General features: G+C 40.3%; 2 protein-coding genes across 2 annotated transcripts in view; one reads left to right on the top strand and one right to left on the bottom strand.

Moving 5' to 3' along the window:
* The window catches only part of LOC126985623 (15-hydroxyprostaglandin dehydrogenase [NAD(+)]-like), a 22,764-nt gene extending 14,680 nt beyond the window's left edge, over nt 1-8,084 (bottom strand). Inside the window, exon 1 of the mRNA XM_050840781.1 lies at nt 7,862-8,084. The gene's annotated coding sequence lies outside the window, so the exon portion shown is untranslated. The remainder of the gene's footprint in view (nt 1-7,861) is intronic.
* The window catches only part of LOC126983042 (uncharacterized), a 27,111-nt gene extending 4,589 nt beyond the window's left edge, over nt 1-22,522 (top strand). The window contains exons 2-12 of the mRNA XM_050835487.1: nt 13,148-13,468; nt 13,989-14,171; nt 14,693-14,856; nt 15,418-15,628; nt 15,987-16,095; nt 16,389-16,580; nt 17,212-17,299; nt 17,927-18,140; nt 18,873-18,996; nt 21,494-21,693; nt 22,109-22,522. Of these exons, the coding sequence (XP_050691444.1) occupies nt 13,247-13,468; nt 13,989-14,171; nt 14,693-14,856; nt 15,418-15,628; nt 15,987-16,095; nt 16,389-16,580; nt 17,212-17,299; nt 17,927-18,140; nt 18,873-18,996; nt 21,494-21,693; nt 22,109-22,237 (1,836 nt within the window). The 5' untranslated portion in view covers nt 13,148-13,246 and the 3' untranslated portion in view covers nt 22,238-22,522. The remainder of the gene's footprint in view (nt 1-13,147; nt 13,469-13,988; nt 14,172-14,692; nt 14,857-15,417; nt 15,629-15,986; nt 16,096-16,388; nt 16,581-17,211; nt 17,300-17,926; nt 18,141-18,872; nt 18,997-21,493; nt 21,694-22,108) is intronic.

Here is a 22,522-nt window from a genome sequence, read left to right as displayed (position 1 = left end):
ACGCCAGATCGGGCTGGGGCCGACCATCAGGCCCCACTAAGAAAGCCTAGCGGCCTTATAGGCTGAAACGTGAAAAAAAAAATAATAAGATTGGTATTCGACTCTTTGGTATATATTTTTGGATCATTATTTCCCACCGCTGCATTTTCGTAACACAAACTTTTCGTTGGACACCTATTTTCCTATACGTAGGTTCATTCAGGCTTTTTAGTCATTTACTTCTATTGAAAAATCTTAAATCCAGTATGTATTTCCCAAGCTGCTTTTTCGTAACCTTTTACCTTCATTTCTTAGTCACGTTTCCTTCAAGTGTTAATGTGAATCCATCGCACTATTTTGCTTAGTCATATTTTATTATACAGATGTAAAAGATAAATCCAGTTACCACGTGAGTCATCTTCCCATAACCTCCTGCTTTGGTCTCTTCTCATCTAGTCTAGTCTGCCCTGGACACACGCTTACGTCACACCTACGTCACACTACCTCAACTGCGTCACGAGCTTCAGGTGACTGAGACTTGACTGAGGAGATGGGTTTCGGCGACTCACTTTCCAGGAACTTTGTGTGTGTGTGTGTGTGTGTGTGTGTGTGTGTGATAACAAGGCTGAGTACAAAGATCTTATGATGCCATCTATATAACTTCGTATGTGTGTGTGTGTGTGTGTGTGTGTGTGTGTGTGTGTGTGTGTGATACGGCCGAGGATTCCAAGGTCATTCATTCTCTCCCTACCGTCTTCGTGTGTGTGTGTGTGTGTGTGTGTGAATGACGCAGCCTGGGAAATACTCTCTCTCTCTCTCTCTCTCTCTCTCTCTCTCTCTCTCTCTCTCTCTCTCTCTCTCTCTCTCTCTCTCTCTCTCTCTCTTTATTTACTTATCTGTCCATCTATCGATCTATCTCTCTCAATATATATATATATATATATATATATATATAGAGAGAGAGAGAGTTTGATCGCTGCGAGTAATACAATCACCTCCCACACTGCACCACACCACACAATGCAACAACTCCGCTACATCACATCACACCACAGACGCAGATGGATGAAAAGGTGGCCTACTCTCAACACTCTCCTTATGCAGTATAAATATTTCTCCTCCCTCCCCTCAACCGCTTTGTTTTCTTCCTCACTCACTCCTATTCCTCCTATTCTCTCCCTCCTTCCCTCCCTAACGTTTCCCACCACATATCCCTCCTTACTCCTTTCCGGGTATCCTTTAGTCCTCTGCCTTCGCTTCTCTGCCTTGCTCTTCCTCCTCTCGCTTCCTCCATCCTCACCAACTTCCCCTCCCAAAATCCCTCTCACTTTCATTCCTTCTGTAAAAATATAATCTGTAACTCCCTTTTCTTTTCTTTTTCCACATTCATGTACACACCACAGACCATCACAGTCCACCACACAGCTCTACATCCCAGCATCCCAGCATCACAGCAAAGCAGCACGTAACATGGATATAAAAAACAAAAAGTCCTGCAGATGTTTCCTATACAGTGACCCGGATGCAGGATATGTTTACTCATACATACACGGAGGAGGAGGTTTAGGATGACAAATAACTGGCGAATGAAATAAATAAATAGGAGGAGAAGTAGGAGAATTAGGCAGAGGAGGGGAGGGAGGAGGAGGGAAGAAGAACAGTGTCTTTGTAACATAATACTTTGTCCTGGTGTATAATTACTCTTCTTTTGTGTTATATTTGGTCTCTCTCTCTCTCTCTCTCTCTCTCTCTCTCTCTCTCTCTCTCTCTCTCTCTCTCTCTCTCTCTCTGATACCACACTCGTACTCATTATCATACGTCCCCAACACTTTGAGGTGACTGGTTATCAAACGATTAAGCAGAATTCGTAGTAACTTTATACGAGAGAGAGAGAGAGAGAGAGAGAGGGTTTACCTCACTATTTTTCGTATTTCTCTCCTTTATTCCGCTGTTAAGTTAATCCAACCGTTAAACAATTTCACAAAGAAAATCGGGCTCTGGCGATATACTACGATGGTGAGTGAGATTCAAAAGTCGTCGAGGTTGTTGAAATGTTTGCAATGCCTTTACGAGTATTTTATCGCAAGGAACAAATGGCTACTACCGATAAGACCAACCTTGTTGACAGGTAAGATAACAGGCGTGAGGTACTATATTACAGTATCTTCCGTGAAGCCAAATGTTGCATGACTAATAACAAACCACTAATGACATACACTTCAATATAATCATCGTAGATAGATGAATTAAGAAAAAAATAATAAATACCGACTGTAATAGCTGAATCATTTTAGTCGTGCCATTTATATGTATGATTTGTTTGATTTTGTAAGTTAATGGTGTATTTATGCTTTTTTTACGTGTTTATACATTTTTTCTGCCAAGTTGTTTGTTGAGAAAACTAGTGAGTCACACTGGCAGCCTTTGCCAGATTGGGACTCAATAGGGGTGACCTTGCCGAGAGAGATGATGATGATGAATGAAGAAAAAAGTAGAAGAAAAGTAATAACTGAGTGACAGACATATAGCCAGACAGACAGAGATAGAGTAGATTTTTTTTCCTTTGGTGAATCAACAAATTTGGTCAATTCGCAGAAGACGCCCATCACGCCACATGTTTACTTTTCTTCCACTCATTCTTTTCAACCTCGCCTCATCCTCAATTTGTTTTTTTTATTTTCCCTCAACAATCTCTGTCTTGCTCTTTCTTATTATTTTCACCATTATTCTTTCCTTCAATAATCGCCATTATTCTTTCCTTCAATAATCGCCATTATTCTTTCCTTCAATAATCGCCATTATTCTTTCCTTCAATAATCACCATTATTCTTTCCTTCAATAATATATATATATATATATATATATATATATATATATATATATATATATATATATATATATATATATATATATATATATATATATATATATATATATATATATATATATATATATATATATATATATATATATATATATATATATATATATATATATATATATATATATATATATATATATATATATATATATATATATATATATATATATATATATATATATATATATATAGACATAGATAAATATATATCTATATCTCTCTATCTATCTATCTATACATATATATATATATATATATATATATATATATATATATATATCTATATATATATATATATATATAATTCTCATTGCAATGGGTTCTCTTTTTCACGTTTCTCAACTCGCATATTTTCATCATCAAGAATTGATTTTAATTTCCTCACTTCGTTTCGTTAACTTCATCTTTTATCATCTTATTTTCATCGCCATGGACTGTCTAATGGTGATGCAGTAATTCTTTTTTTTCCTTTCATGTTGTGGCTTGTGTCTCATTCCTCGTTTCCTATTTTTGTCCTTTTTTATTGTTGTTTTATTATATTTTCATCGTCACGAACTGACTGCTGTCGCAAGCATTTTATCTTCCTTAATTTATTCTCCGTGCTCTGGGCCCCTCGTTTTCTTAGATGTATTTGTGCATCACCAGGATACTCACTCAGTGACTCAGGGCAGATCAGCTCAAAGTTCTATTCAGCGACATTTCTTTCAAGATGAACTCAAGGACGACTAATGGCAAGTTGAAATTCATGTGACGCATCATCCCATCTCTTTCACTTTGCTTATTTACTTTTATATCAATCTATTGCCGCTTCCTAGTGCAGTGGTTAACGCGCCCAACTATGAATCTGCGGGCATGGGTTCGAATCCCGGCAGTCGGCTTGCAGCTCATCCAATTCTTCATCCTTCCTTTCGGGGTGGTCAATAAATGTGTACCTGGGGAAACCTGGGGAAGGTAAACGGAATGTTGCATTGGCCTTGAGTCCCGGAGTGATGGGTTTCCCCTACTACAAGCTCAAGGGCCAATGGTACAGATATGAACACCGCGGTCCATTGGGAGAGAAGAGGAAGTGAGAGGAGGAAAAAATAGAATGAGGGACTTGTGAGAGAGTGGATGTATTAAGATATGAATATATTTCTCACCCTTATTTCCTATACTTTCTTTCGTTCCAGTTTCATTTACCTCCATTCCGTTTCAGTTTCAGTTTCACTTCCATTCCCTTTACTGCTGACGGTGAGGAAAGAGATGTAGCAGACAGCAAGAAAGTGGAGAAAAGGGAATGAGGGATGAATGATTTATTTCTCTTCACCACACATCATAATCTATGCTGACGGAGAATTTCAATATTTTTTCCGAGTAGTATTTTCTCGCCATTTCGCCCCAAAACACGAAAATTTTCACGTCAATTCCTCCTAAATACACAAATAACTTCACACCATTTCGTTCTAAACATAAAAAAATTCACATCCTTTCACCCTAAACGCGTTATTTCATCCCTGACACAACATTTTTTCACATCTTTTTGTTTAATATGCGTTTCTATCGCACTGTTTCGTCCTGTGTACTTCTTTTTTTTTCACCATTTCGCTCAAAAAACAGAAGTTATTTCCACTTATTTTCGTCCAACATAAGCACAGTTGTTTGTCGCACCAGTTCGTCCTAAACACACAAGGTTTTCGCAAGATTTCCTTCAAAATACAAGTTTTTATATACCTTTTGGTCCTATACACACCAGCTTTTGTTTTTTCACAGTACTTCGTCCTAAGCATATAATTTCATCCTACACACAAACACATAATTTCTTCACATCATTTCGTCCTACTCACACCATTAAATTTCTCACCTTTTCTTCCTATACTTTCTTTCGTTCCAGTTTCATTTACCTTCATTCAGTTTCAGTTTCGCTTCCATTCCCTTTACTGATGACGGTGAGGAATGCGATGTAGGAGAGACAGCAAGAAAGTGGAGAAAAAGAAATGAAGGATGAATGATTTTAGTTATATGATGTGGGAGAAGAGGAGCAGAGAGGAGGAGGAAAAGAGTGAGGGACCTGTGTGAGAGAGGATCCATTGAGAGAGAAGAGGAAGTGAGAGGAGGAAAAAATAGAATGAGGGACTTGTGAGAGAGTGGATGTATTAAGATGAGAGAGAAGAGGAATACAAAAGAAATAGAATGATGAAAGAAACGAGAACGGAAGAGAAAAGGAAAGAGGAAGAAAAAACAAGTAGATAAATACACAAATAGATAGATAAAGTAGGAGAGAGACTAAGGAGAAGAGTTAAGAGGAACAAACAGAATCTTAACCCTCATCCCAAGCACTTAGGTAACATTAAAAGCCTCGTCAGAACAGGCAGGACCAGTATTGGAGGGATGGAGGCAGTCACACAGGTGAGGCAGGCGATCAAGTGTGCATCTCCCCACCTGGTCTGCCTCCCTCTCCCTCTTCATCACCTGTCCGCCTGCCAACATACCCTTCAGGTGTGTGTAAGTCACCACCACGGCCTGATCACGTGTTGGACTCGTAATCATCCAGCAGGTACCCTCCCGACATGATCAAATGCCCTTTATCGTCGATCTCTGTGTTTGTGTTTGTGTTTGTGTGTGTGTGTGTGTGTGTGTGTGTGTGTGTGTGTGTGTGTGTGTGTGTGTGTGTGTGTGTGAGAGAGTGTGTGTATTATTTTTTTTTGTTATCAGGAGGAACATAGCTTAGGAGAGAGAGAGAGAGAGAGAGAGAGAGAGAGAGGGGGGTGGAGGGGAGGGGCGACCGGGCAACAGACACAGACAGAGACAGACAGGCAAAGACACACAGGCAGACAGACGGAGCTATCTACCCGACTCTTTCGCATAGAATATTGTCAAAACGCAGAACCAATTAAAAGCCAAATTACACACCATAAAAATAGAAAAATAGCTGACATAAGAAAACTCTAAATAGGTGCTGGCAAGTGGTAAGGTTTAGCAACGGGGTATGGGGGGGGGGGGGGGGAGGAAGGGGAGGAGGAGGGTCACCTGACTCAGGGTAATTAGTGACGCTTAAGTAGAAGGTATACGTCTACAGGTGATAACACATGAAGCAAACACGTATCGAGAGGTGAACAGATAGCGTAAGCCTTGCCAAAGCTTCTGTAAGTGAAAGTCATCGAGTGCACGTACGTGTAAGGAGCGAAAAAAACTACTGAGTGCTGAAAAATATGCGTTAAGTAGGTGTGCTTTGTTGTTGTTGTTGTTGTTGTTTGTTTGTTTGTTTGACTGATTTGTTTTCCTTTTTCTTTTTTGTGAGTCACGATTTTGTCTATGAGATTAAAACTGAGAACGCTGTATAGTTGTTGGTGGTGTCGGTGGTATTCCTCATCATCTTACTACTACTACTACTAAAACTATAGTGGTAGTAGTAGTAGTAGTAGTAGTTTACATATCCCTTCCTCTCATTCGTTAGCTATAGGTAACATATGAGAGGGAAAAATAGGTATTGGGACTATATGACAGAGCGGAGAGGAGGAGAGGACCCGCGGAATCGAACGCCCAAACGGACTATTTGAAATGGTTTGGAACTGTTCACCATCGCAATGGGTTACTATCGGGTTGGAGGTAGCTGGTCGTCTGTAAAACGATTTGTCGGGGAACTTACTCGCTTTATTGCCGCACCCAACACTGAACAAGTGGATGGCATTTCGGCAAAAAGTCTGTTTTGCGGCACCACGCGGAACAGTTCAAAAGCAAAAGAAGCACGGTTTGTTTTGCATCCAACTCGGCCCCGAGTTTGAACTTGATGAGTTGCGCACGCAGCCTTTAGTAGTAGTAGTAGTCGTAGTAGTAGTAGTAGTAGTAGTCTGCATTCCATTGTCACATCAGGAAAACTCGCCACATAGGCAAGTGGGAGTGGTTGTAACCAGGACTACTTTCACTAACAAAGCATCTCTCTCTCTCTCTCTCTCTCTCTCTCTCTCTCTCTCTCTCTCTCTCTCTCTCTCTCTCTAATAACAATACAGACCCAAGCAACAGCTGCAGGTTTTTTTTTTTTTTTTAGTGTGTGCTGAAAAGTGATCAATGTGTTGCCTAACCCTAGATAAAAGAGTGAATGAATGAATGAATGTGTGCGTAAGTGTATGTAATTCACCACGGCCTGATCACGAGTTGGACTCGCTTTCGCCAGCAGGTACCCTCCCGACACGAGCAAGTGCATGCTCATTATCGTCGATAACGGGGTACTGCCAGGACCTCACACTCCACACACCCCATCCCCCTTGCTGAAAGGGGGATAGTAACCACTCCTAGTCAACGGAAATAATTTGGCCTGAGCGGGGCTCGAACCTGCCGCCTGTTTGGCCGTGAAGCCTTGCAGTGCGGCGCTCTAGCCGATTGAGCTACCGGAGCGGTGTGTGTGTGTGTGTGTGTGTGTGTGTGTGTGAAAGAGAGAGCGAGCAAGCGAGCGAGCGAGCGAGAGAGAGAGAGAGAGAGAAAGCATATTTTCAGAAGTTCTCTTAGTTAATTTCCGAGTCCGATGCCTTTATCACGTCACAGCAATAATAATAAAAATAGATTATGATAATAATAAAAATAATAATAATAATAATAATAATAATAATAATAATAATAATAATAATAATAATAATAATAATAATAATAAAAACTGTAGTAATAACTCATAGAGCAATAAAAAAATAACTAGTTTACAAGTTCAAATAAATTCCAAATCATCGCCATATTTCATGTGACACCTTCATGGAAGGTACGAAGGTAAAGTATATGTAAAACCATAATTTACACAAGTAAAATCAACTACATGCAAACAAAACATAATTCATACAAATAAACCCCATTTGACATTATTATATCCCTCGTTTTTTTGGAAAAAAGTGTAAGGTTGGTGCACATAGAATCATAATTTCTTTGTATTCAGTCTTTTCAATCCCCATTACATCACAGTCCAGTACCTACAAGTGATATGAAGGACGAAGCCAGTCACTGAGCAAAGCCAGACAGGGGCACAGGTGGGTAACTTACCTTTGCTATGAGAGATAGATGAAAGTCGCTCTGTGGCAAATTACCGCAGGTGGGGAGCGCACTCGTGCTCACTACGAAAGCTGGGCAGCAACTATGCCTGAGCGGCCCTCCGAAGCTGGGCTGGTTGCCGCCGCCTATTGGTGGTAGCGTTGGACCAGCTTGGGCATGGGAGGAGGGTCGGGTTGGTGGTGGTGGTGGCGGTGGCCCGTCGGTATGTTTTGAGAATTTTGTCGCTTCATCCCACGTGGAAAAGAGAGAGCAGATGAAAAGTCTGTAAGAGGAAACTGGTAAGCAGATGAAAGAAGGAAACGTATTGCTGTATGTGTGTGTGTGTGTGTGTGTGTGTGTGTGTGTGAGAGAGAGAGAGAGAGAGAGAGAGAGAGAGAGAGAGAGAGAGAGAGAGAGAGAGAGAGAGAGAGAGAGAGAGAGAGAGAGAGAGAGAACAAATAAAAATTGGATATCATTACAGTATTTTTACATGTGTAGCTACTGTTTGATGAAGAAAATGCAAAAAATCTACGTCCATTGGTAATTACGAAGACAAAAATGATAAATGAATGGATAACTAACTAAGATTATAACGGTGCCAATATGAAGAAAAAAAATACTATCTGTTGAGAGAGATGAGTCAAGCAAGAGATAATACGTGACCTTCAATTCCTCCCCCTCCTCCTCCTCCTCGGGCAGTATGTGACGGCGTAAGGGCAGGAGGTGACGTGATGGTCAGGGAGGTGATATGCGGCACGCCCGTGTGACGCCGCGGGGCATGGCTTGCTGACTCACTATAAAGACACGGGAAGCTCATAGGTACTGGGAAAAAAAGTAACACTATTTTTTTTTTTCGTTATCGATTTTTTTTATTACTACTTCTATTCCTCCTCCTCCTCCTCCTCCTCCCCCACCTTCTCCTCTTCCTTCTTCTCTTACTGCTACCACTACTACTACTGATAATAATAATAATAATAATAATAATAATAAATTATTATTATTATTATTACAATTATTATTATTATTATCATTACTATTATTATTATTATTATTATTATTATTATTATTATTATTATTATTATTATTATGTGTGTATTATTATTATTATTATTATTATTATTATTATTATTATTATTATTATTATTATTATTATTATTATTATTATTATTATTATTATTATTATTATTATAATATTAATTATAATAATAATAATTATTATTATTATTATTAATAATATTATTATAATATTATTATATTATTATTATTATTATTATTATTATTATTATTATTATTATTATTATTATATTATTATTATTATTAATATTAATAAGAAGAATAGTATCTAATAATAACAATAATAATAATAATAATAATAATAATAATAATAATAATAATAATAATAATAATAATAATAATAATAATAATAATAATAATAATAATAATAATAATAATAATAATAATAATATCATTGTGCATGATTGTGTCGATGTGACTTGTAGATATAATGAGTTTTCGAGGCTCTGAGGGACACCAATTTCCTTCTGCCCTAATCGGAAATGATAGTTAGGTCTGAGGTTAAGCGTTCTGCAGCCTCCAGCTTAGAATCATGTAATTCCTGTTGGGAAGTCTTCTGTCAAAAGATTTAGAGTAATGCAGTGTAGAATCATAAGCGAAGAAGTGGATAGGATAGTTTGTTTTGAAAAAAAAAATCATCATTGAACAAAAGTGTTGGAGATAGGACAGAACCGCGCGGGACACCACTGTTAATAAGCTAACGAAATAAAAAGTGGCCACTAATTTAATCTTTTTTCGATATTTTCATGCCACCACTTCCGCGACCCTGCTACATACGACGGTTTACTCCAGTTCATCCTTATACTGTCCAAAGCCCTTACGCAAAAGTTAACCAGTATATTCATTTTTTCAACCCCTTCATTAATTGGTAAACTCTGCAACAGCTTTTCTTAGTCTGTGTTTCCTCCAGCGTACGAGTTGATCTCTATCAGGAGGGGAGTATCAAGATACCTCTCCTCCCGATATTGACCTCTCTGAATGGGAGCAGTGCTTAGCGGGCCCTTTTTTTTTTTTTGCTGTCTACTATAAAAAAAGAGTAAAAAAGTATTATTACTAACATATTTGATATTAATAATAATTGTTTTATTATTATATATATATATATATATATATATATATATATATATATATATATATATATATATATATATATATATATATATATATATATATATATATATATATATATATATATATATATATATACACAGAATCAAGACGTACTACAACACAGGGGAAGGAAACAACACACAAACAAAGACAGAAACATTATCCCAACCACATTCCTCCTATCCTTCAGACTATTAAAGGTAAGAAGAAGACTACTATTTAATGGCGGAGCAAAACGCCTCCTCAATACCTTTTATGTAGACCACACATGAAGGCTTCAAAGTGTCGTGTTTCCTTAGTGTTGGCGCGAACATAATGGCTTATAACCCATATGCATTACCAGTTGGCGGGAGGGCATTTCACCCCCACCCTTTCCTATATTTAACTATGACGCTGCCGGATGGAGAGGTGTCATGGGGATGTGGTAACCCTGACGTTATGCTCCCTATGAGCCTACGGTCAGACAAGAAGGCAGGTAGACAAGCAAACTGGCAGGCAGACATGGAGGATGAGAGGAAAGGAAATGAAGGATTAGCTGGCGCCATGAAGCTGACTCATTGGGGTTGCAGGTGTGTTGTCAGAGAGAGAGAGAGAGAGAGAGAGAGAGAGAGAGAGAGAGAGAGAGAGAGAGAGAGAGAGAGAGAGAGAGAGAGAGAGAGAGAGAGAGAGAGAGAGAGAGAGAGAGAGAGAGAGAGAGAGAGAGAGAGAGAGAGAGAGAGAGAGAGAGAGAGAGAGAGAGAGAGAGAGAGAGAGAGAGAGAGAGAGAGAGAGAGAGAGAGAGAGAGAGATATAATGAGTAACACGTTACAATGACACTTTGGAGCGTGACTGTATAGTAATGAGTTTTTGTGACGTCTGGAGGCATATAAATAAAATTCTGATTAAGTAGGGGATGGATGTTCACGAAATTCCATATGTTGTTTTCTTAATGGGAAAAGATTTACGGCAAAGTTTGGAATCTGTAAATTGTTAGTCAGCATCCCATCCTTTCAACTGAATAAGTCACCTTAATATATTCCTACTGAATTATAATTTATAACTAATCAATCAGTCAATTAATGGGGGCATACGCCGGGGTTGCATCGCCTCGCCCACCCTACGACGCTAAGTCTGGGTGGCCCTCTGAGGGAGTCTCCATGCAGGCCCATCCTGAGTACCTCTCGGAAGGATGTATCGTCTTGCTCAAGCCACGAACTCCGTGGGCGTCCCCTTGTCCTTCTACACTCAGGATTGTCTCTTACAGAAACAACCCGATGAGTAGGATCAGCTTTTGGTTAACATGCCACATGCCCATATAGCCGGAGTTGGCGTTGAGGAATTATGCAGGTAATAATATGTCGAATCAGTCTCACGGAGAAGTCGCCGATTTGACGCTAATAATTCCAGCGATATCCCATGATTCTGCGTAGACATTTATTATCAAAGGCATCAATTCGTCTTTCCATTTCCCCATCTAGTGTCCATGTCTCACAGCCATAGAGTAATATAGGGAGCACAAGGGACTTAAAGTTCCAGATCTTTATCCTTTTGCACAGGTATCGACAACGCCATATACTCGTGCTGAGCGAGTCCATTACACCGAGGGCCAAACCAATCCGCCGTAAGACTTTTTGGCGTCACCGTTGTTCTGAATTACGCTACCAAGGTATGTGAAATTTTCCGAGATGTCCTCGCCACACGCATGTAAGATGAAGGAATTAAAAATATATGAATTGTGTAAAATACATAATTATTTGGTGACATAGTTCATTGCGAAATAAAAATAAAAGTAGAGAAGATCGACTAGGTAGGTATTAATGGCATATTCCTTCCTCTCCACCACTGCTCTTTTGGCCACTCTTCTCTAGTATTTTTTTTTTTAGGAGCAGTGCTTAGCGGGCTTTTTTTCCATGTCGTTACCTTTGAGCTGCTTCTTTAACTGTAAAAAAAATCAATCAAAGAAGGAAGATTAATTCCCTAATCAGTGAATAGGCAGACTGACAGAAGACAAACCACCGAGGCGACTCTGAGGGTTAAAGGTAACATTGATATATAGAATAAAATGAAGAAAAGAGGATCTACATCATGTCCATTATAAAGAAGAAGAAAAAGAAGAAGAAGAAGAAGACAGCATGGCGTGGCTGGCAGCACCGTTGCCATGGGGACGAGACGCCTCACTCCGCGTGGAGAGACAAACATATCAATGCGGAAGGCGGCTGTGTGATATCTCCAACATCGGTTTCATTCAGGTGACGTTCCTTCATATGAATATTAAAGGCGGGACAGGTGACATCATTACCTAACTAAAGTATCAAATATATACAAGTAACCACCATTCCTTCCCAGACGTTCAGAAACAGACATTTAAGGAGTTTACAGACAAATACTGAATTTTCTATAATTTTGTTTGATACATGTTATTATAATGCCTCGCCTGGGGGATGGGATGGCATAACCTCTCATCTCCCTTGTTGTAATTCTCTTTGCTACAATAAACTTCAATCAATCAAATACTGAACAGTCCTGTTACCAGGGCCAAGAGAGGCGGGAAGTCTGTCCGTTCCGATCCATTACCTCCCACCGTGGGGGTGGGGGGGGGGGGGATATACGGCTATACGCGGTCATCTAAAAAGTCGGAATCAGTTTGTCCCAAGGAGACTATATAAGTATAGTCTCCTTGGCTTGTCCCTTCGCTCTCCTCCCGTGTTGCTTTTGATTAATCTCCGTTTTCCATGGTGAAAGTATATTTGTGCATTCCATGTGCACAATATGCATAGCCAGAGCTCTTCATCAATTAGACTCAGAGCATATACAAATACACATACCTATAACATAAGAGGATAAAGGATGGACATTCGATGCCATGCGTGTGAGAAGAGGACGTGGAGAGAGTTCCATGTAAAACAACCATCTTCTTTCCTCCGTATTCTTCTATGGTAACGTCACCACTCGATAGACAAAGTCACGCCCCTTCAAACTGATATCGTGCGTTGGTGGGGCAGAGGTTTGACCTCCTCCTCTTTTGGCCTTGCATGATACGCTAGCTGCAGTATGGTCACGTTAGCCCTCTTTAGCCTAGCTCAGCCCTCTCCATTCTCTCAATAACCACCTGATAGTCTTGATATGTGTTTACAGGCATCCTGTGTAATGTAAACCGAAATCGAAGTCAAGGAGACGCTTCGAACCCCAGATAAATTCATATTGCTGGCACACTGGGGTTACCCTGCCGTCAAAATGAGTGGGCCGCCGGAATTAAAGGTTGGATTTGGCAAGGACAAGTGGCGAAGGATGAAGAGCACGTCTGAGGATGCCTCCAAGAGTGATGAGGATATTATCAGAGCGGTGCTAGCCAAGTTCCACGTGCCCAAGAAGGTGGTGGTGCCGAGCCCTTATGTGCCGCCGCTGGAGCAGGAGTTGTTTGAACACAGTGGACGCTCCGTTCGGCAGCTCCACCAGGTGAGTGTGGCCGGATTTTATTTTATTATCTAGATGTACGGAGGTGGGTTAGGTTACTCTTTCAAAGGGCTACCACCCAAAGGGAGGGGCTAGGGTACCATTAGAAAGGAGGACATCGAGGGGTGAGTGGGCAGGTTGCAACTAGGATTGTCACTATGAGCTCAGAAATATAAGGAACACAACATCTCACTCTAATACGGAACAAATCCGTATTTTACGGAACAGCTTCCGTATTTTAAGAAACGACTGACAGCCGCTGCCCTGTGTGGCGTTGAATTCCACCCCTTTGTCAAGTTTTGTCCAAAATTGAACTGCGCATGAACGGGATTTGCTATTTGATCCATTTAATTCACTGCAATGCCTTTTTAATAGCTTATAATAAGCTTACCTTTGATCTTATGCTGCCGAGATGCAAAGTGGACACTAATATCGAAGCAAACGGTGCCCAATGGTTTAAAGAAGAATGGTGTGTACAAATTGTCAAGCATACCCTTAGTACCATGCCAACACTCTTTTAAAGGAACTTGTGAGAAGTGGCAAGGAACCCCTAGCAGTGTCCCGAGTGAGAAGAGGGCCCCAAGGCATCCAGAAGCCCACAGAGCAGCTTGGGCCACCCCGCCGCAGCCGCATATCAGGCCCCAGTACTCAGCCCCTTACTGCCAGAGAGTATCTTTCCACTGCCCGCAGCACAGCCCGTGACAAGGTAAGCAGTTCGGGTATCTCTATAGAAAAGGAGCTGTCTGATCCTGGTGGACTAAACTTTTATGAGAAGTTTTTACTTTTTTGTTGTTGTTGTTATTGTTGATCTGATAGCTGGTTCCGTTGAAAATAAAATTAAAATATTTGTTTTTTAGAGTCTCTCCCTGTCATGCAGAGTGATCCATTGATAAGACATGAATATCTTCACAAAACAGTAATGTTTAAAGTAGAGATGCAAAGTTTCAGTAGACACAAACACCATAATGAATCTTACTAACTGAAAGAAAATGAAAAGCCAATTCCCTAAAACAAAGATCCATCATATTAAGGGATAGGTTTCTTGATTTTAATTAGTGGATGATGTGGAAAGTGAGCAATTTTCGGAAAAATGTCAGGACAATGCCGTAAAGGGAGAGCCGATTTCACGTTACATCACCGCCCTTTAGGAGTTAATATTTTCTGGTACATTTTTATCAAGTCATCAAGAGTTTATCTTATAGACTACAAACTGATTCCTGTTGACAGAACTTGGCCCGAGTAGCTGAGGTTGAGTCCCAGCGATTACAAGAGGAGCTGCAGCAGGAGAGAGCTGTCAACACCCAACTGGAAACTCAGCTTAAGTATCATGAAGAGGCTCTTCAGGAATTCCTTCAGCACCATTACAGTGAAGTGACTGACACCATGACAAGGTTTGACAGCATTGTCTTATCATGAGTTGAGTACTAGATGTTTCTGGTTAGTCTGTATTAAACAAAAGTATTCTAAAACCACAGTATTTGTAGAAAACGTGAGGAGTTAAGCCTTTAGAATTAAACGGCTAACAGCCAGAGGAAGATTACAGAGCAATAAAATAGACTTTACTTCACAATTGCATTTCAAGTGCAAACTTTGAAACATGAAAAAGCAGGCAACAGGACGCCTCATTATGAGGTTGCCCACACAAGTAATATGATCTGCTTGGCAGTCACTTCGTGCTTGCAGAGCAGACCGAAGCTCTTCAGTGCGTACATTTAGTTTACTCCAGTTGCAACAAAGTAACAGTCGATGTAGTTGTTGAAGAAATTGATGGTTTCTGCATTTACTACTTCAGCCAGAAGGTTGTTCCAATGGCGTATGACTCGGTTTGAGAAGAAACTCCTACTGTAGGTAATGAATCCAAAATAATAGATCTTTTTATACTAATGTCTTGAATGATGGCTTAGTTGAAAAAGATAAAAGTAACAAGGAATGACAAATGTTCCACCCATCAGAGGAGAGTGTGCCAAGCATAACATGACTGAGGCGGAGATACGGATTGACTACTATTCAGGCTTGCTAGCAGAGGCCAAGACAGTGAAGGAGGAGGAAGCGGAGAGGCTGCAGGTGCTGACAGCCTTCCAGCAATTCCTAGCAGCTGTCACTCCTTCACAGTCTCTCAAAGACTTAAAGAGAAAAATCCATGAAATCCAAGAAAGAGTGAAGGTATATATTGGTGTTTAATCATCCTAAAGTGTTGAACTTGTATACATTTTAGAAAAAGGAAGAATTTAGTCAATATTAAGAACTTGACCATCTTGAGTTTTGTCCTCAGTTTTATGAATTAGTTAATTGATTATTGGAATAGTAGGTACATGTTTCATTTATATTTCTAAATTAGCTGTGAAAGCAGATCATACAGGCACTAGAAGAACAAATTCACAAGATCTACTACCTTGACTCAACCTAGCAAGTTGAGTATTAATGAATGATTGATGGCCCGACTATTTGTTTGTGATAAATGAGAATTTTACTTTATTTTTTTTTCTCTTGATACTGACGATTTATTCATTTTGAAATTCAGGAGTCATCATCTTACATAGAAGGAAAGCCAATAGAGGGCTCTGAGTTAGCTGAACTTGCTCGAGCAGTTACTGTGGCAACAACTGGTACTCAAGCTGTCTCACCAAGAGGTAACCATTCATGCTGATGTGTTCCATTCTGTTTCATCCATTTATAATATCTATAAAGATCTGCGTATGTTTCTCAAAACAATTGCCCAGTAGTTATATCCACAATTATTATTTTATCAAATTTAAATCATTATAGTCATATATATAATATCCATTACCCTAATTATAAGACCCATAAGGAATATGTATTGATCTATTTCATGAGTTCATTGTATATGTGCATGCATTACCAAATGAAAATCAAAATCAAATTACCTCATCATTTAGCAAGTCCTCTCCTTCTCTGCTTTAAGGTGAGGGAGGTGGAGGGGGAACACTAGGGGCTGACCTGGCTCTCCTTCGCATGCTGAGGACAGACACATCCCAGAGCAGGTCGTCCTCTGGGCTGGGCAGCAAACAAACACCCATGCAGGCCTCTGAGGCTTCAGAAGACAAGGTGGACGCTGTCCAAGAGGATGATGAGGCCTGTGACCACGAAGCTTTTGGTATAGAATGCTTTCTTGATTGGTTTTGTTCTTGCTCTTTTGTTATCTATATTAATTAAACTGGAGTAAGAGCTTGAAAAATAAGGCTTGTAAAACTTCTGCTCTTATTGACTTATTAACCCCCCTCCCGCGGCCCCGCTGCACACGACTTTCTACTCAAGCTCATCCCTATACTGTCCAAACCCCCTTTGCAAGAGTTAACCAGAATCTCCATTCTTTCATGCCCTTCACTGGTAAACTCTGGAACAGCTTTCCTTCGTTTGTATTTCCTCCTGCCTAAGACTTGACCTCTTTCAAGAAGAGTGTATCAAGACACCTCTCCATCCGAAATCTGGTCCTTGACGCATTGAATGCTTCTGAGTTTGACGCCAATCAAACTTCTTATACCTTGTTCCAACTTGATGGACCTGACACTTGTCTACGTTAAAGAACATCTCCCATCTATCAGACCAAGCTGAAATTTTATGCAAAGCCTCTTGGAAACTTTGTGTATCTTCGTCAGTGAGAACCGAGTTACCAATCTTTGTGTCGTCTGCAAACTTACTAATGAGATTATTGATTCCAACATCCACATCGTTAATGTAAATAATGAAGAGCAACATGCAACATGTCACGCTGAAATTCTTTACAGACCAGTTTTTGGGAGACGATGAACATTTGGTTGACCTGGCCAGCATGTATGAGTCCCAGTGCCATGCTTTGCTCGGCCTTCTCACCAGGTAAGGTAGAAGTATTGAATTCTAGTAATTTTATCTTTCTCACATTTTCCTTGCTTATAAAATTATATCAGTATTAGAATTGATCCCCATTATTAGATGTAACCAAAAAATATTGAAGTAACAAACAGATTAGTAATTTAATTAGTTTTTACATGCACCTCCGTAACATGTCTTTGGAGGCATTGAAGTATGCTTTCGTGTTAGAGGGGAGTGGAAGACTTCTATATCATGCTACTGTGATACGACAAGACTATAGTCGGTTCCACGAGAGGTGGCGGGCCAAATCCTTCAGAGGTGGACTCGCAGACTTTGTATCATTGCTTGGGTGATGCTACTGATAGGAGGTACCAGAAAGGGAGAGAGAGTACGCTGTCACGGCAGGTTAAATCTAGCAAACAACAGCCAATGAGCCACGCAATAGACCGTCACCCAAGCAATGATGCCAAGTCCGTGAGTCCACCAATGAAGGATTAGGAACGCCAACTCTCGTGGAACCGACTACAGTTTTAATGAAAGGCTGCTTCCAATTTTATTTTATTTAATTTTTCTTTGGTTAATTATGGATATATAGTTTAAAGAAGGTAACACATGAAAGTAAATATAATACTCCAATATGGTCCTTAACAGGATACAGAACCAAACAGAAGCTCTAAATAAAGAAGTAGACAGTCGGCAGAAAAAACTGAACAGTCGCCTTCAGGAAATTGAGCAGCTACAGGAAAAGGCTCGAGGGGGAGGCCACGAGGGGCAGCTGCAGGACCTCCAGACACTGATAGGAGAGTGGCCGAGGCTCTCAGGTGATGCCGAGGCTCAGGCGCAGCTGGACAAACTTGTGGCTCAGGTACGCCATCGCTGTTACCCTTCATCCTTCCCTATACATTGCATTGCTATCTCAAGGGCACCATGACACTTCCACCCAGTTAACTCACTTATAGACGTATTCCACCCCTCAATTTGTTAATTTATATTATTACCATCATCATTATTATTATTATTAGTATTATTAGTATTATATTAATATTATTACATATATTGTTATTATTTTACATTCAGCCTATAATGCTGGGAGGCTATCTTGACAGGGTCTGTTGGTCAGTCCCAGGCCGTAATGGCGCCGCCAAGTGGTTTTTTTTTTTTTAGTGGCGCCCTTTTGCTTGGCTCATGCTACCCCGCGTAGTTCATCTTTGATCCTCTTTAAAGAGTCTGTCTAGAGTCTGGGTTGAGAGGTGGTCTTCAGGGCAGCACGTGGGTAGTCTGTGGCCACTCAGTGATGATTGAAAAATGCCATCTTGTAGCGGCAGGCGGGACTTGAATGAGTGTCCTCCAGGACACCATGCCCGCATGCTTCCCACTTACTAATTCCTAAACATCTTTCCAACTATTATTTACATTTCGTATTTAGTATTAAGTTTTCTCTTCAGTAGCAAACTGATAAACTATTGAAATAACACCTGCCTATCATAATAAATTGATGTCTTACTGTAAGAGCAATGATTTGATGGTTGTATATGAATCAGTAAACATACGCTACCATATATTTTTTTATGGACTTAACCTTCCTCATCATCACCAGATTGCTGAGGTGGTGAGTGACGTTTTTGGTTCCAGTAAGTATTCCCCGTTGGTGCCACAGGCTGTCCCAGAAGTGCCTCCACTCAAGAAACTGTCGCCCCAGAACTCAGCAGCAAAAACTAAAGGTCAGTAATAATACAAAAGGGTACACAAAGATATGATCAAGCAACAGCTGAGGACTAGTTATTCTTCATTTATTTCCCCCATTCATTACTATATTCAATCTCCGTGGAGTAATGGTTAGCGCACCTGGCTACGACTCTATGGTTTTAATTCCAGCCCAGGCAGTCAGCGAGCAGCTCACCCAGTTGTTCACCCTCCCTTGTTGGTCGTTAAATGGGTACTTGGGGAAACCTAGGGAAGGTAAACTATGGCAATCCTGGACTTTACAAATTCATCAGCCTATATAAAGAAACATTATTGGATCCCTTAGAGTAGGTAGGCAGTAAAACAATACCTCAAGGATTGTTAGGTATCCAAGCGATATAAGGGGCGACCTGTCAAATACCCAGGACTTCCTCAGCTTTCCTCTAACAGGATGAAATTGCTCCAACCTTCTGAGGTAACCGGAGTTGATTATACTGGGGCTATCACAATAACTGAAGGTCAAACTCACCCCAGGAAAGTGTACATTTGTTTATTTACTTGTGTTTCCACAAAGGCAATACACTTAGATCTAGCTGAGGACTTAAGCGCCGAGACCTTTATACAAGAATTTCAGCAATTCGCTAGTCTTAACACGTTAACCGCCATATGCACCACCGGTGGTACGCTGCAAACTTCCAATAGTCGCCAAATGTACCACCGGTAAAACATAAATGGAGAGAGAAAATATAAAAAATTCCAATGATTTGACTCTAAGTTCAGTAGAAACACAAACAAATTAGTCAAATACAAATTTGATCATGAAATTACTCAACCATTGATACTGAAGGATTTTCTTCATTTCAAAGTAATATTTTTTATCTAACAAAAAACGCATGTCTTGTAAATCTGTCTAGACACATAAAAAAGCAATACACTTTGACATTCAATGAAATAATCTGTTGTTCTAATGCTAAAAAAAAAAAAAAATCATTCTGAAATATATAGCAAAAGTTTTCCTTTGCTGTGCCGTTATTACTCATCAGAGTACAGAAAAGCAACCTTTCATTTAACAAAAAGTCTCCTGTTTATGGTACACACATAAAGAGCAGTATCCTTGAAAAATCGTATTGATATTCTTTTGGTCTGTTGGAAAGCAATCAATCTTAAATTATAAAATTTTCCTATTTGTAGTGCCATCATTACTCATCAAGGTACAAAACAAGGAACTTTTCTTCTCACATATAAAAAGCATGTGTCCTGTTTATTGCCAGGCATATAATACGCACTATCCTTGAAAATTCAGCTAATTATTCCTTTCATCTGAAGCAAAATCAATGATTCTAAAAATAAGAAAATTTAAACTATTCATATTGTCATTATTACTCATTAGAGTGCTTTCTTTATGATTTTCTTTTAACTGACTGATGGGGAGCATACGCCCGGGGGCGCGTCACTTCACTCACTCGCCGTCCATACTCCCAGTGTTTCTCCCGAGCAAGCTGCCATGCAACTGCCCTATCCATCTCAAGTCCCTCTTGGCAGGATCAGCTGACTTACCCTAGCCATGAGTTACATGGGCGTCCCTTTGGTCTCCTCCACTCAGGGTTGTAAAAACAACCCTGTGACCAGGATCAACATCCGGAAGGCGCGTTGCGTGCCCATATAGCCGGAGTTGGCGTTAACTGACTAAGCGGGTAACAGGCCTCGGTTCAGTTTCACAGAGTATTCGCTGTTCCGACACGGTCATTCCAGCGATACCCCGTGATCCTGCAAAGGCACTTGGAACAATAGGCATTGACACGCCTCTCCAAGGCACTATTCAGTGTCCATGTCTCACAGCCATACAGTAAGACAGGGAGCACAAACGACTTAAAGATTCGAATCTTTGCCTGCCTGCATAGATATCGACAACGCCATATACTCGAACTGAGCGAGTCCAGAACTCCGTGGGCCGGACCAATCCGTCAAGTGACTTCCTGGTGAGACCCACCACTGTTATGCACTACGCTATCGAGGTATGTGAAGCTTTTGGTGACACAGACATCCTCACCACATACATGGACAGACTGAACTGCGACATCCAGCAAGCCTCGAAACGACTGGAGCTTGGTTTTGTCCCAGGAGACCTTCAGCCCCAGAGGCTTCACTACCCATACAGCACCTTGAGAATCATCACCAGGACCTCCATGCAGCGATTCCGTGAGAAGTACGATATCATAATTGAAAACAAGGTCAATGATCTTGATGTCGACTACAGATGCTCTGCAATGACTTTGACCAGCAACTTTGCCTAATACCCTGTCCTTGCAAATATTGAAAAGTCATGGAGCAAGGACGCACGGAGGAATCCCCGGGTTTGGTGAGGCGACCCGTCCCTCGACGTATGCCCACATTGATTGATTGATTGACTGATATTTCTGTCTGTGGTAGTTAAGGTAATGATATCGGAAAAGTAATAGCCACTTGACCATGTAATTGTTTTTAAATATTCTGTTTTTACACAGTAGCTAAGTACAATATTGTATATTTATGGAGGAGGCGGAGGAGGAGGAGCTGCAACAGAAGGCAAGTCGAGCCCAGGCAAGGAGAGCCCAGTGGAGGAGGTTATGAGTGAACCAACCGTTAGTGCTGGCATGGGGCAGGAGGCTCTACTGGCATTGCTGGAGGCCAGAGTTACAGACCTATGTGCTCAACTAGACAACATTGATCCAGCACTCAGAGATGCCATTTTCTTGGTGAGCTCTATTTTTTCATTTGTTGATTGTTGTTTGTCTTGTTTTCTTTATTCCTTCCTCACTGTTCCTCTAGTTTCATAAGGCTTGTTTCGATACCTTACGTAAAGAGTGCAAACAAAAGAGCAGTGTTGAGATACCTCTAGAAATAAATTATTTTCATCATTCTTTTTCTCATCTCTGGATGGAAGCAGCATATTACAGACAAGTATTATTTTGTTGCCTTTGACCTTTATTGTAAAAATGAAGGGAATTGGTGATATTGTGTAACCCCCAGAGGTAGCTTTATCACCAGTTGCAGAATTAGCATGCACCTTTTAGAGCTAAATATATTGAAGTTAACTAAGTACCAACTATATACAGGAGAGATGTCTTTATGCAAGTACTTCCACTAAGGTTTTGATTTCGGGAATTGCAGAATTGTGAGCAGTCCCGACAAGCTCGGCTTAAAGAGGAGAAGCGACAGGAAACTGAAATGCGGCGAGCCGAGAGAAAACAACGCCACCTGGAACGAGCCATGGCTGAACCGCCTTCCAGACCACTGTAGGGTTGGCTGTCACTCAGATTTTTTTGGCTTTATGGTAATTAGATTACCATGTAAATTGTAATTGTAATTCACTTTTCTTTAGAACTGTTCTTGGCGTTGGCATTGTATTATGATATCTACTAACCAGGTATGTAATTATTTTGTAATTCGTATACATACATCATTGTAGATCCTGTTTCCTGTAGAGGCCAAATAGGAAGTCAGAGAAGGCAGTCATAAGAAATGAAAATGTATGAATTGAAGGTTTATTAACTATTGATAAAGAAGTAAAACATTGTATGTAGT

Source organism: Eriocheir sinensis, chromosome 5 (assembly GCF_024679095.1).
Source record: "Eriocheir sinensis breed Jianghai 21 chromosome 5, ASM2467909v1, whole genome shotgun sequence".
Taxonomy (NCBI): Eukaryota; Metazoa; Arthropoda; class Malacostraca; order Decapoda; family Varunidae; genus Eriocheir; species Eriocheir sinensis.
The sequence above is the reverse complement of the archived record's forward strand: the minus strand, read 5'-3'. Positions and strand labels throughout refer to the sequence as shown.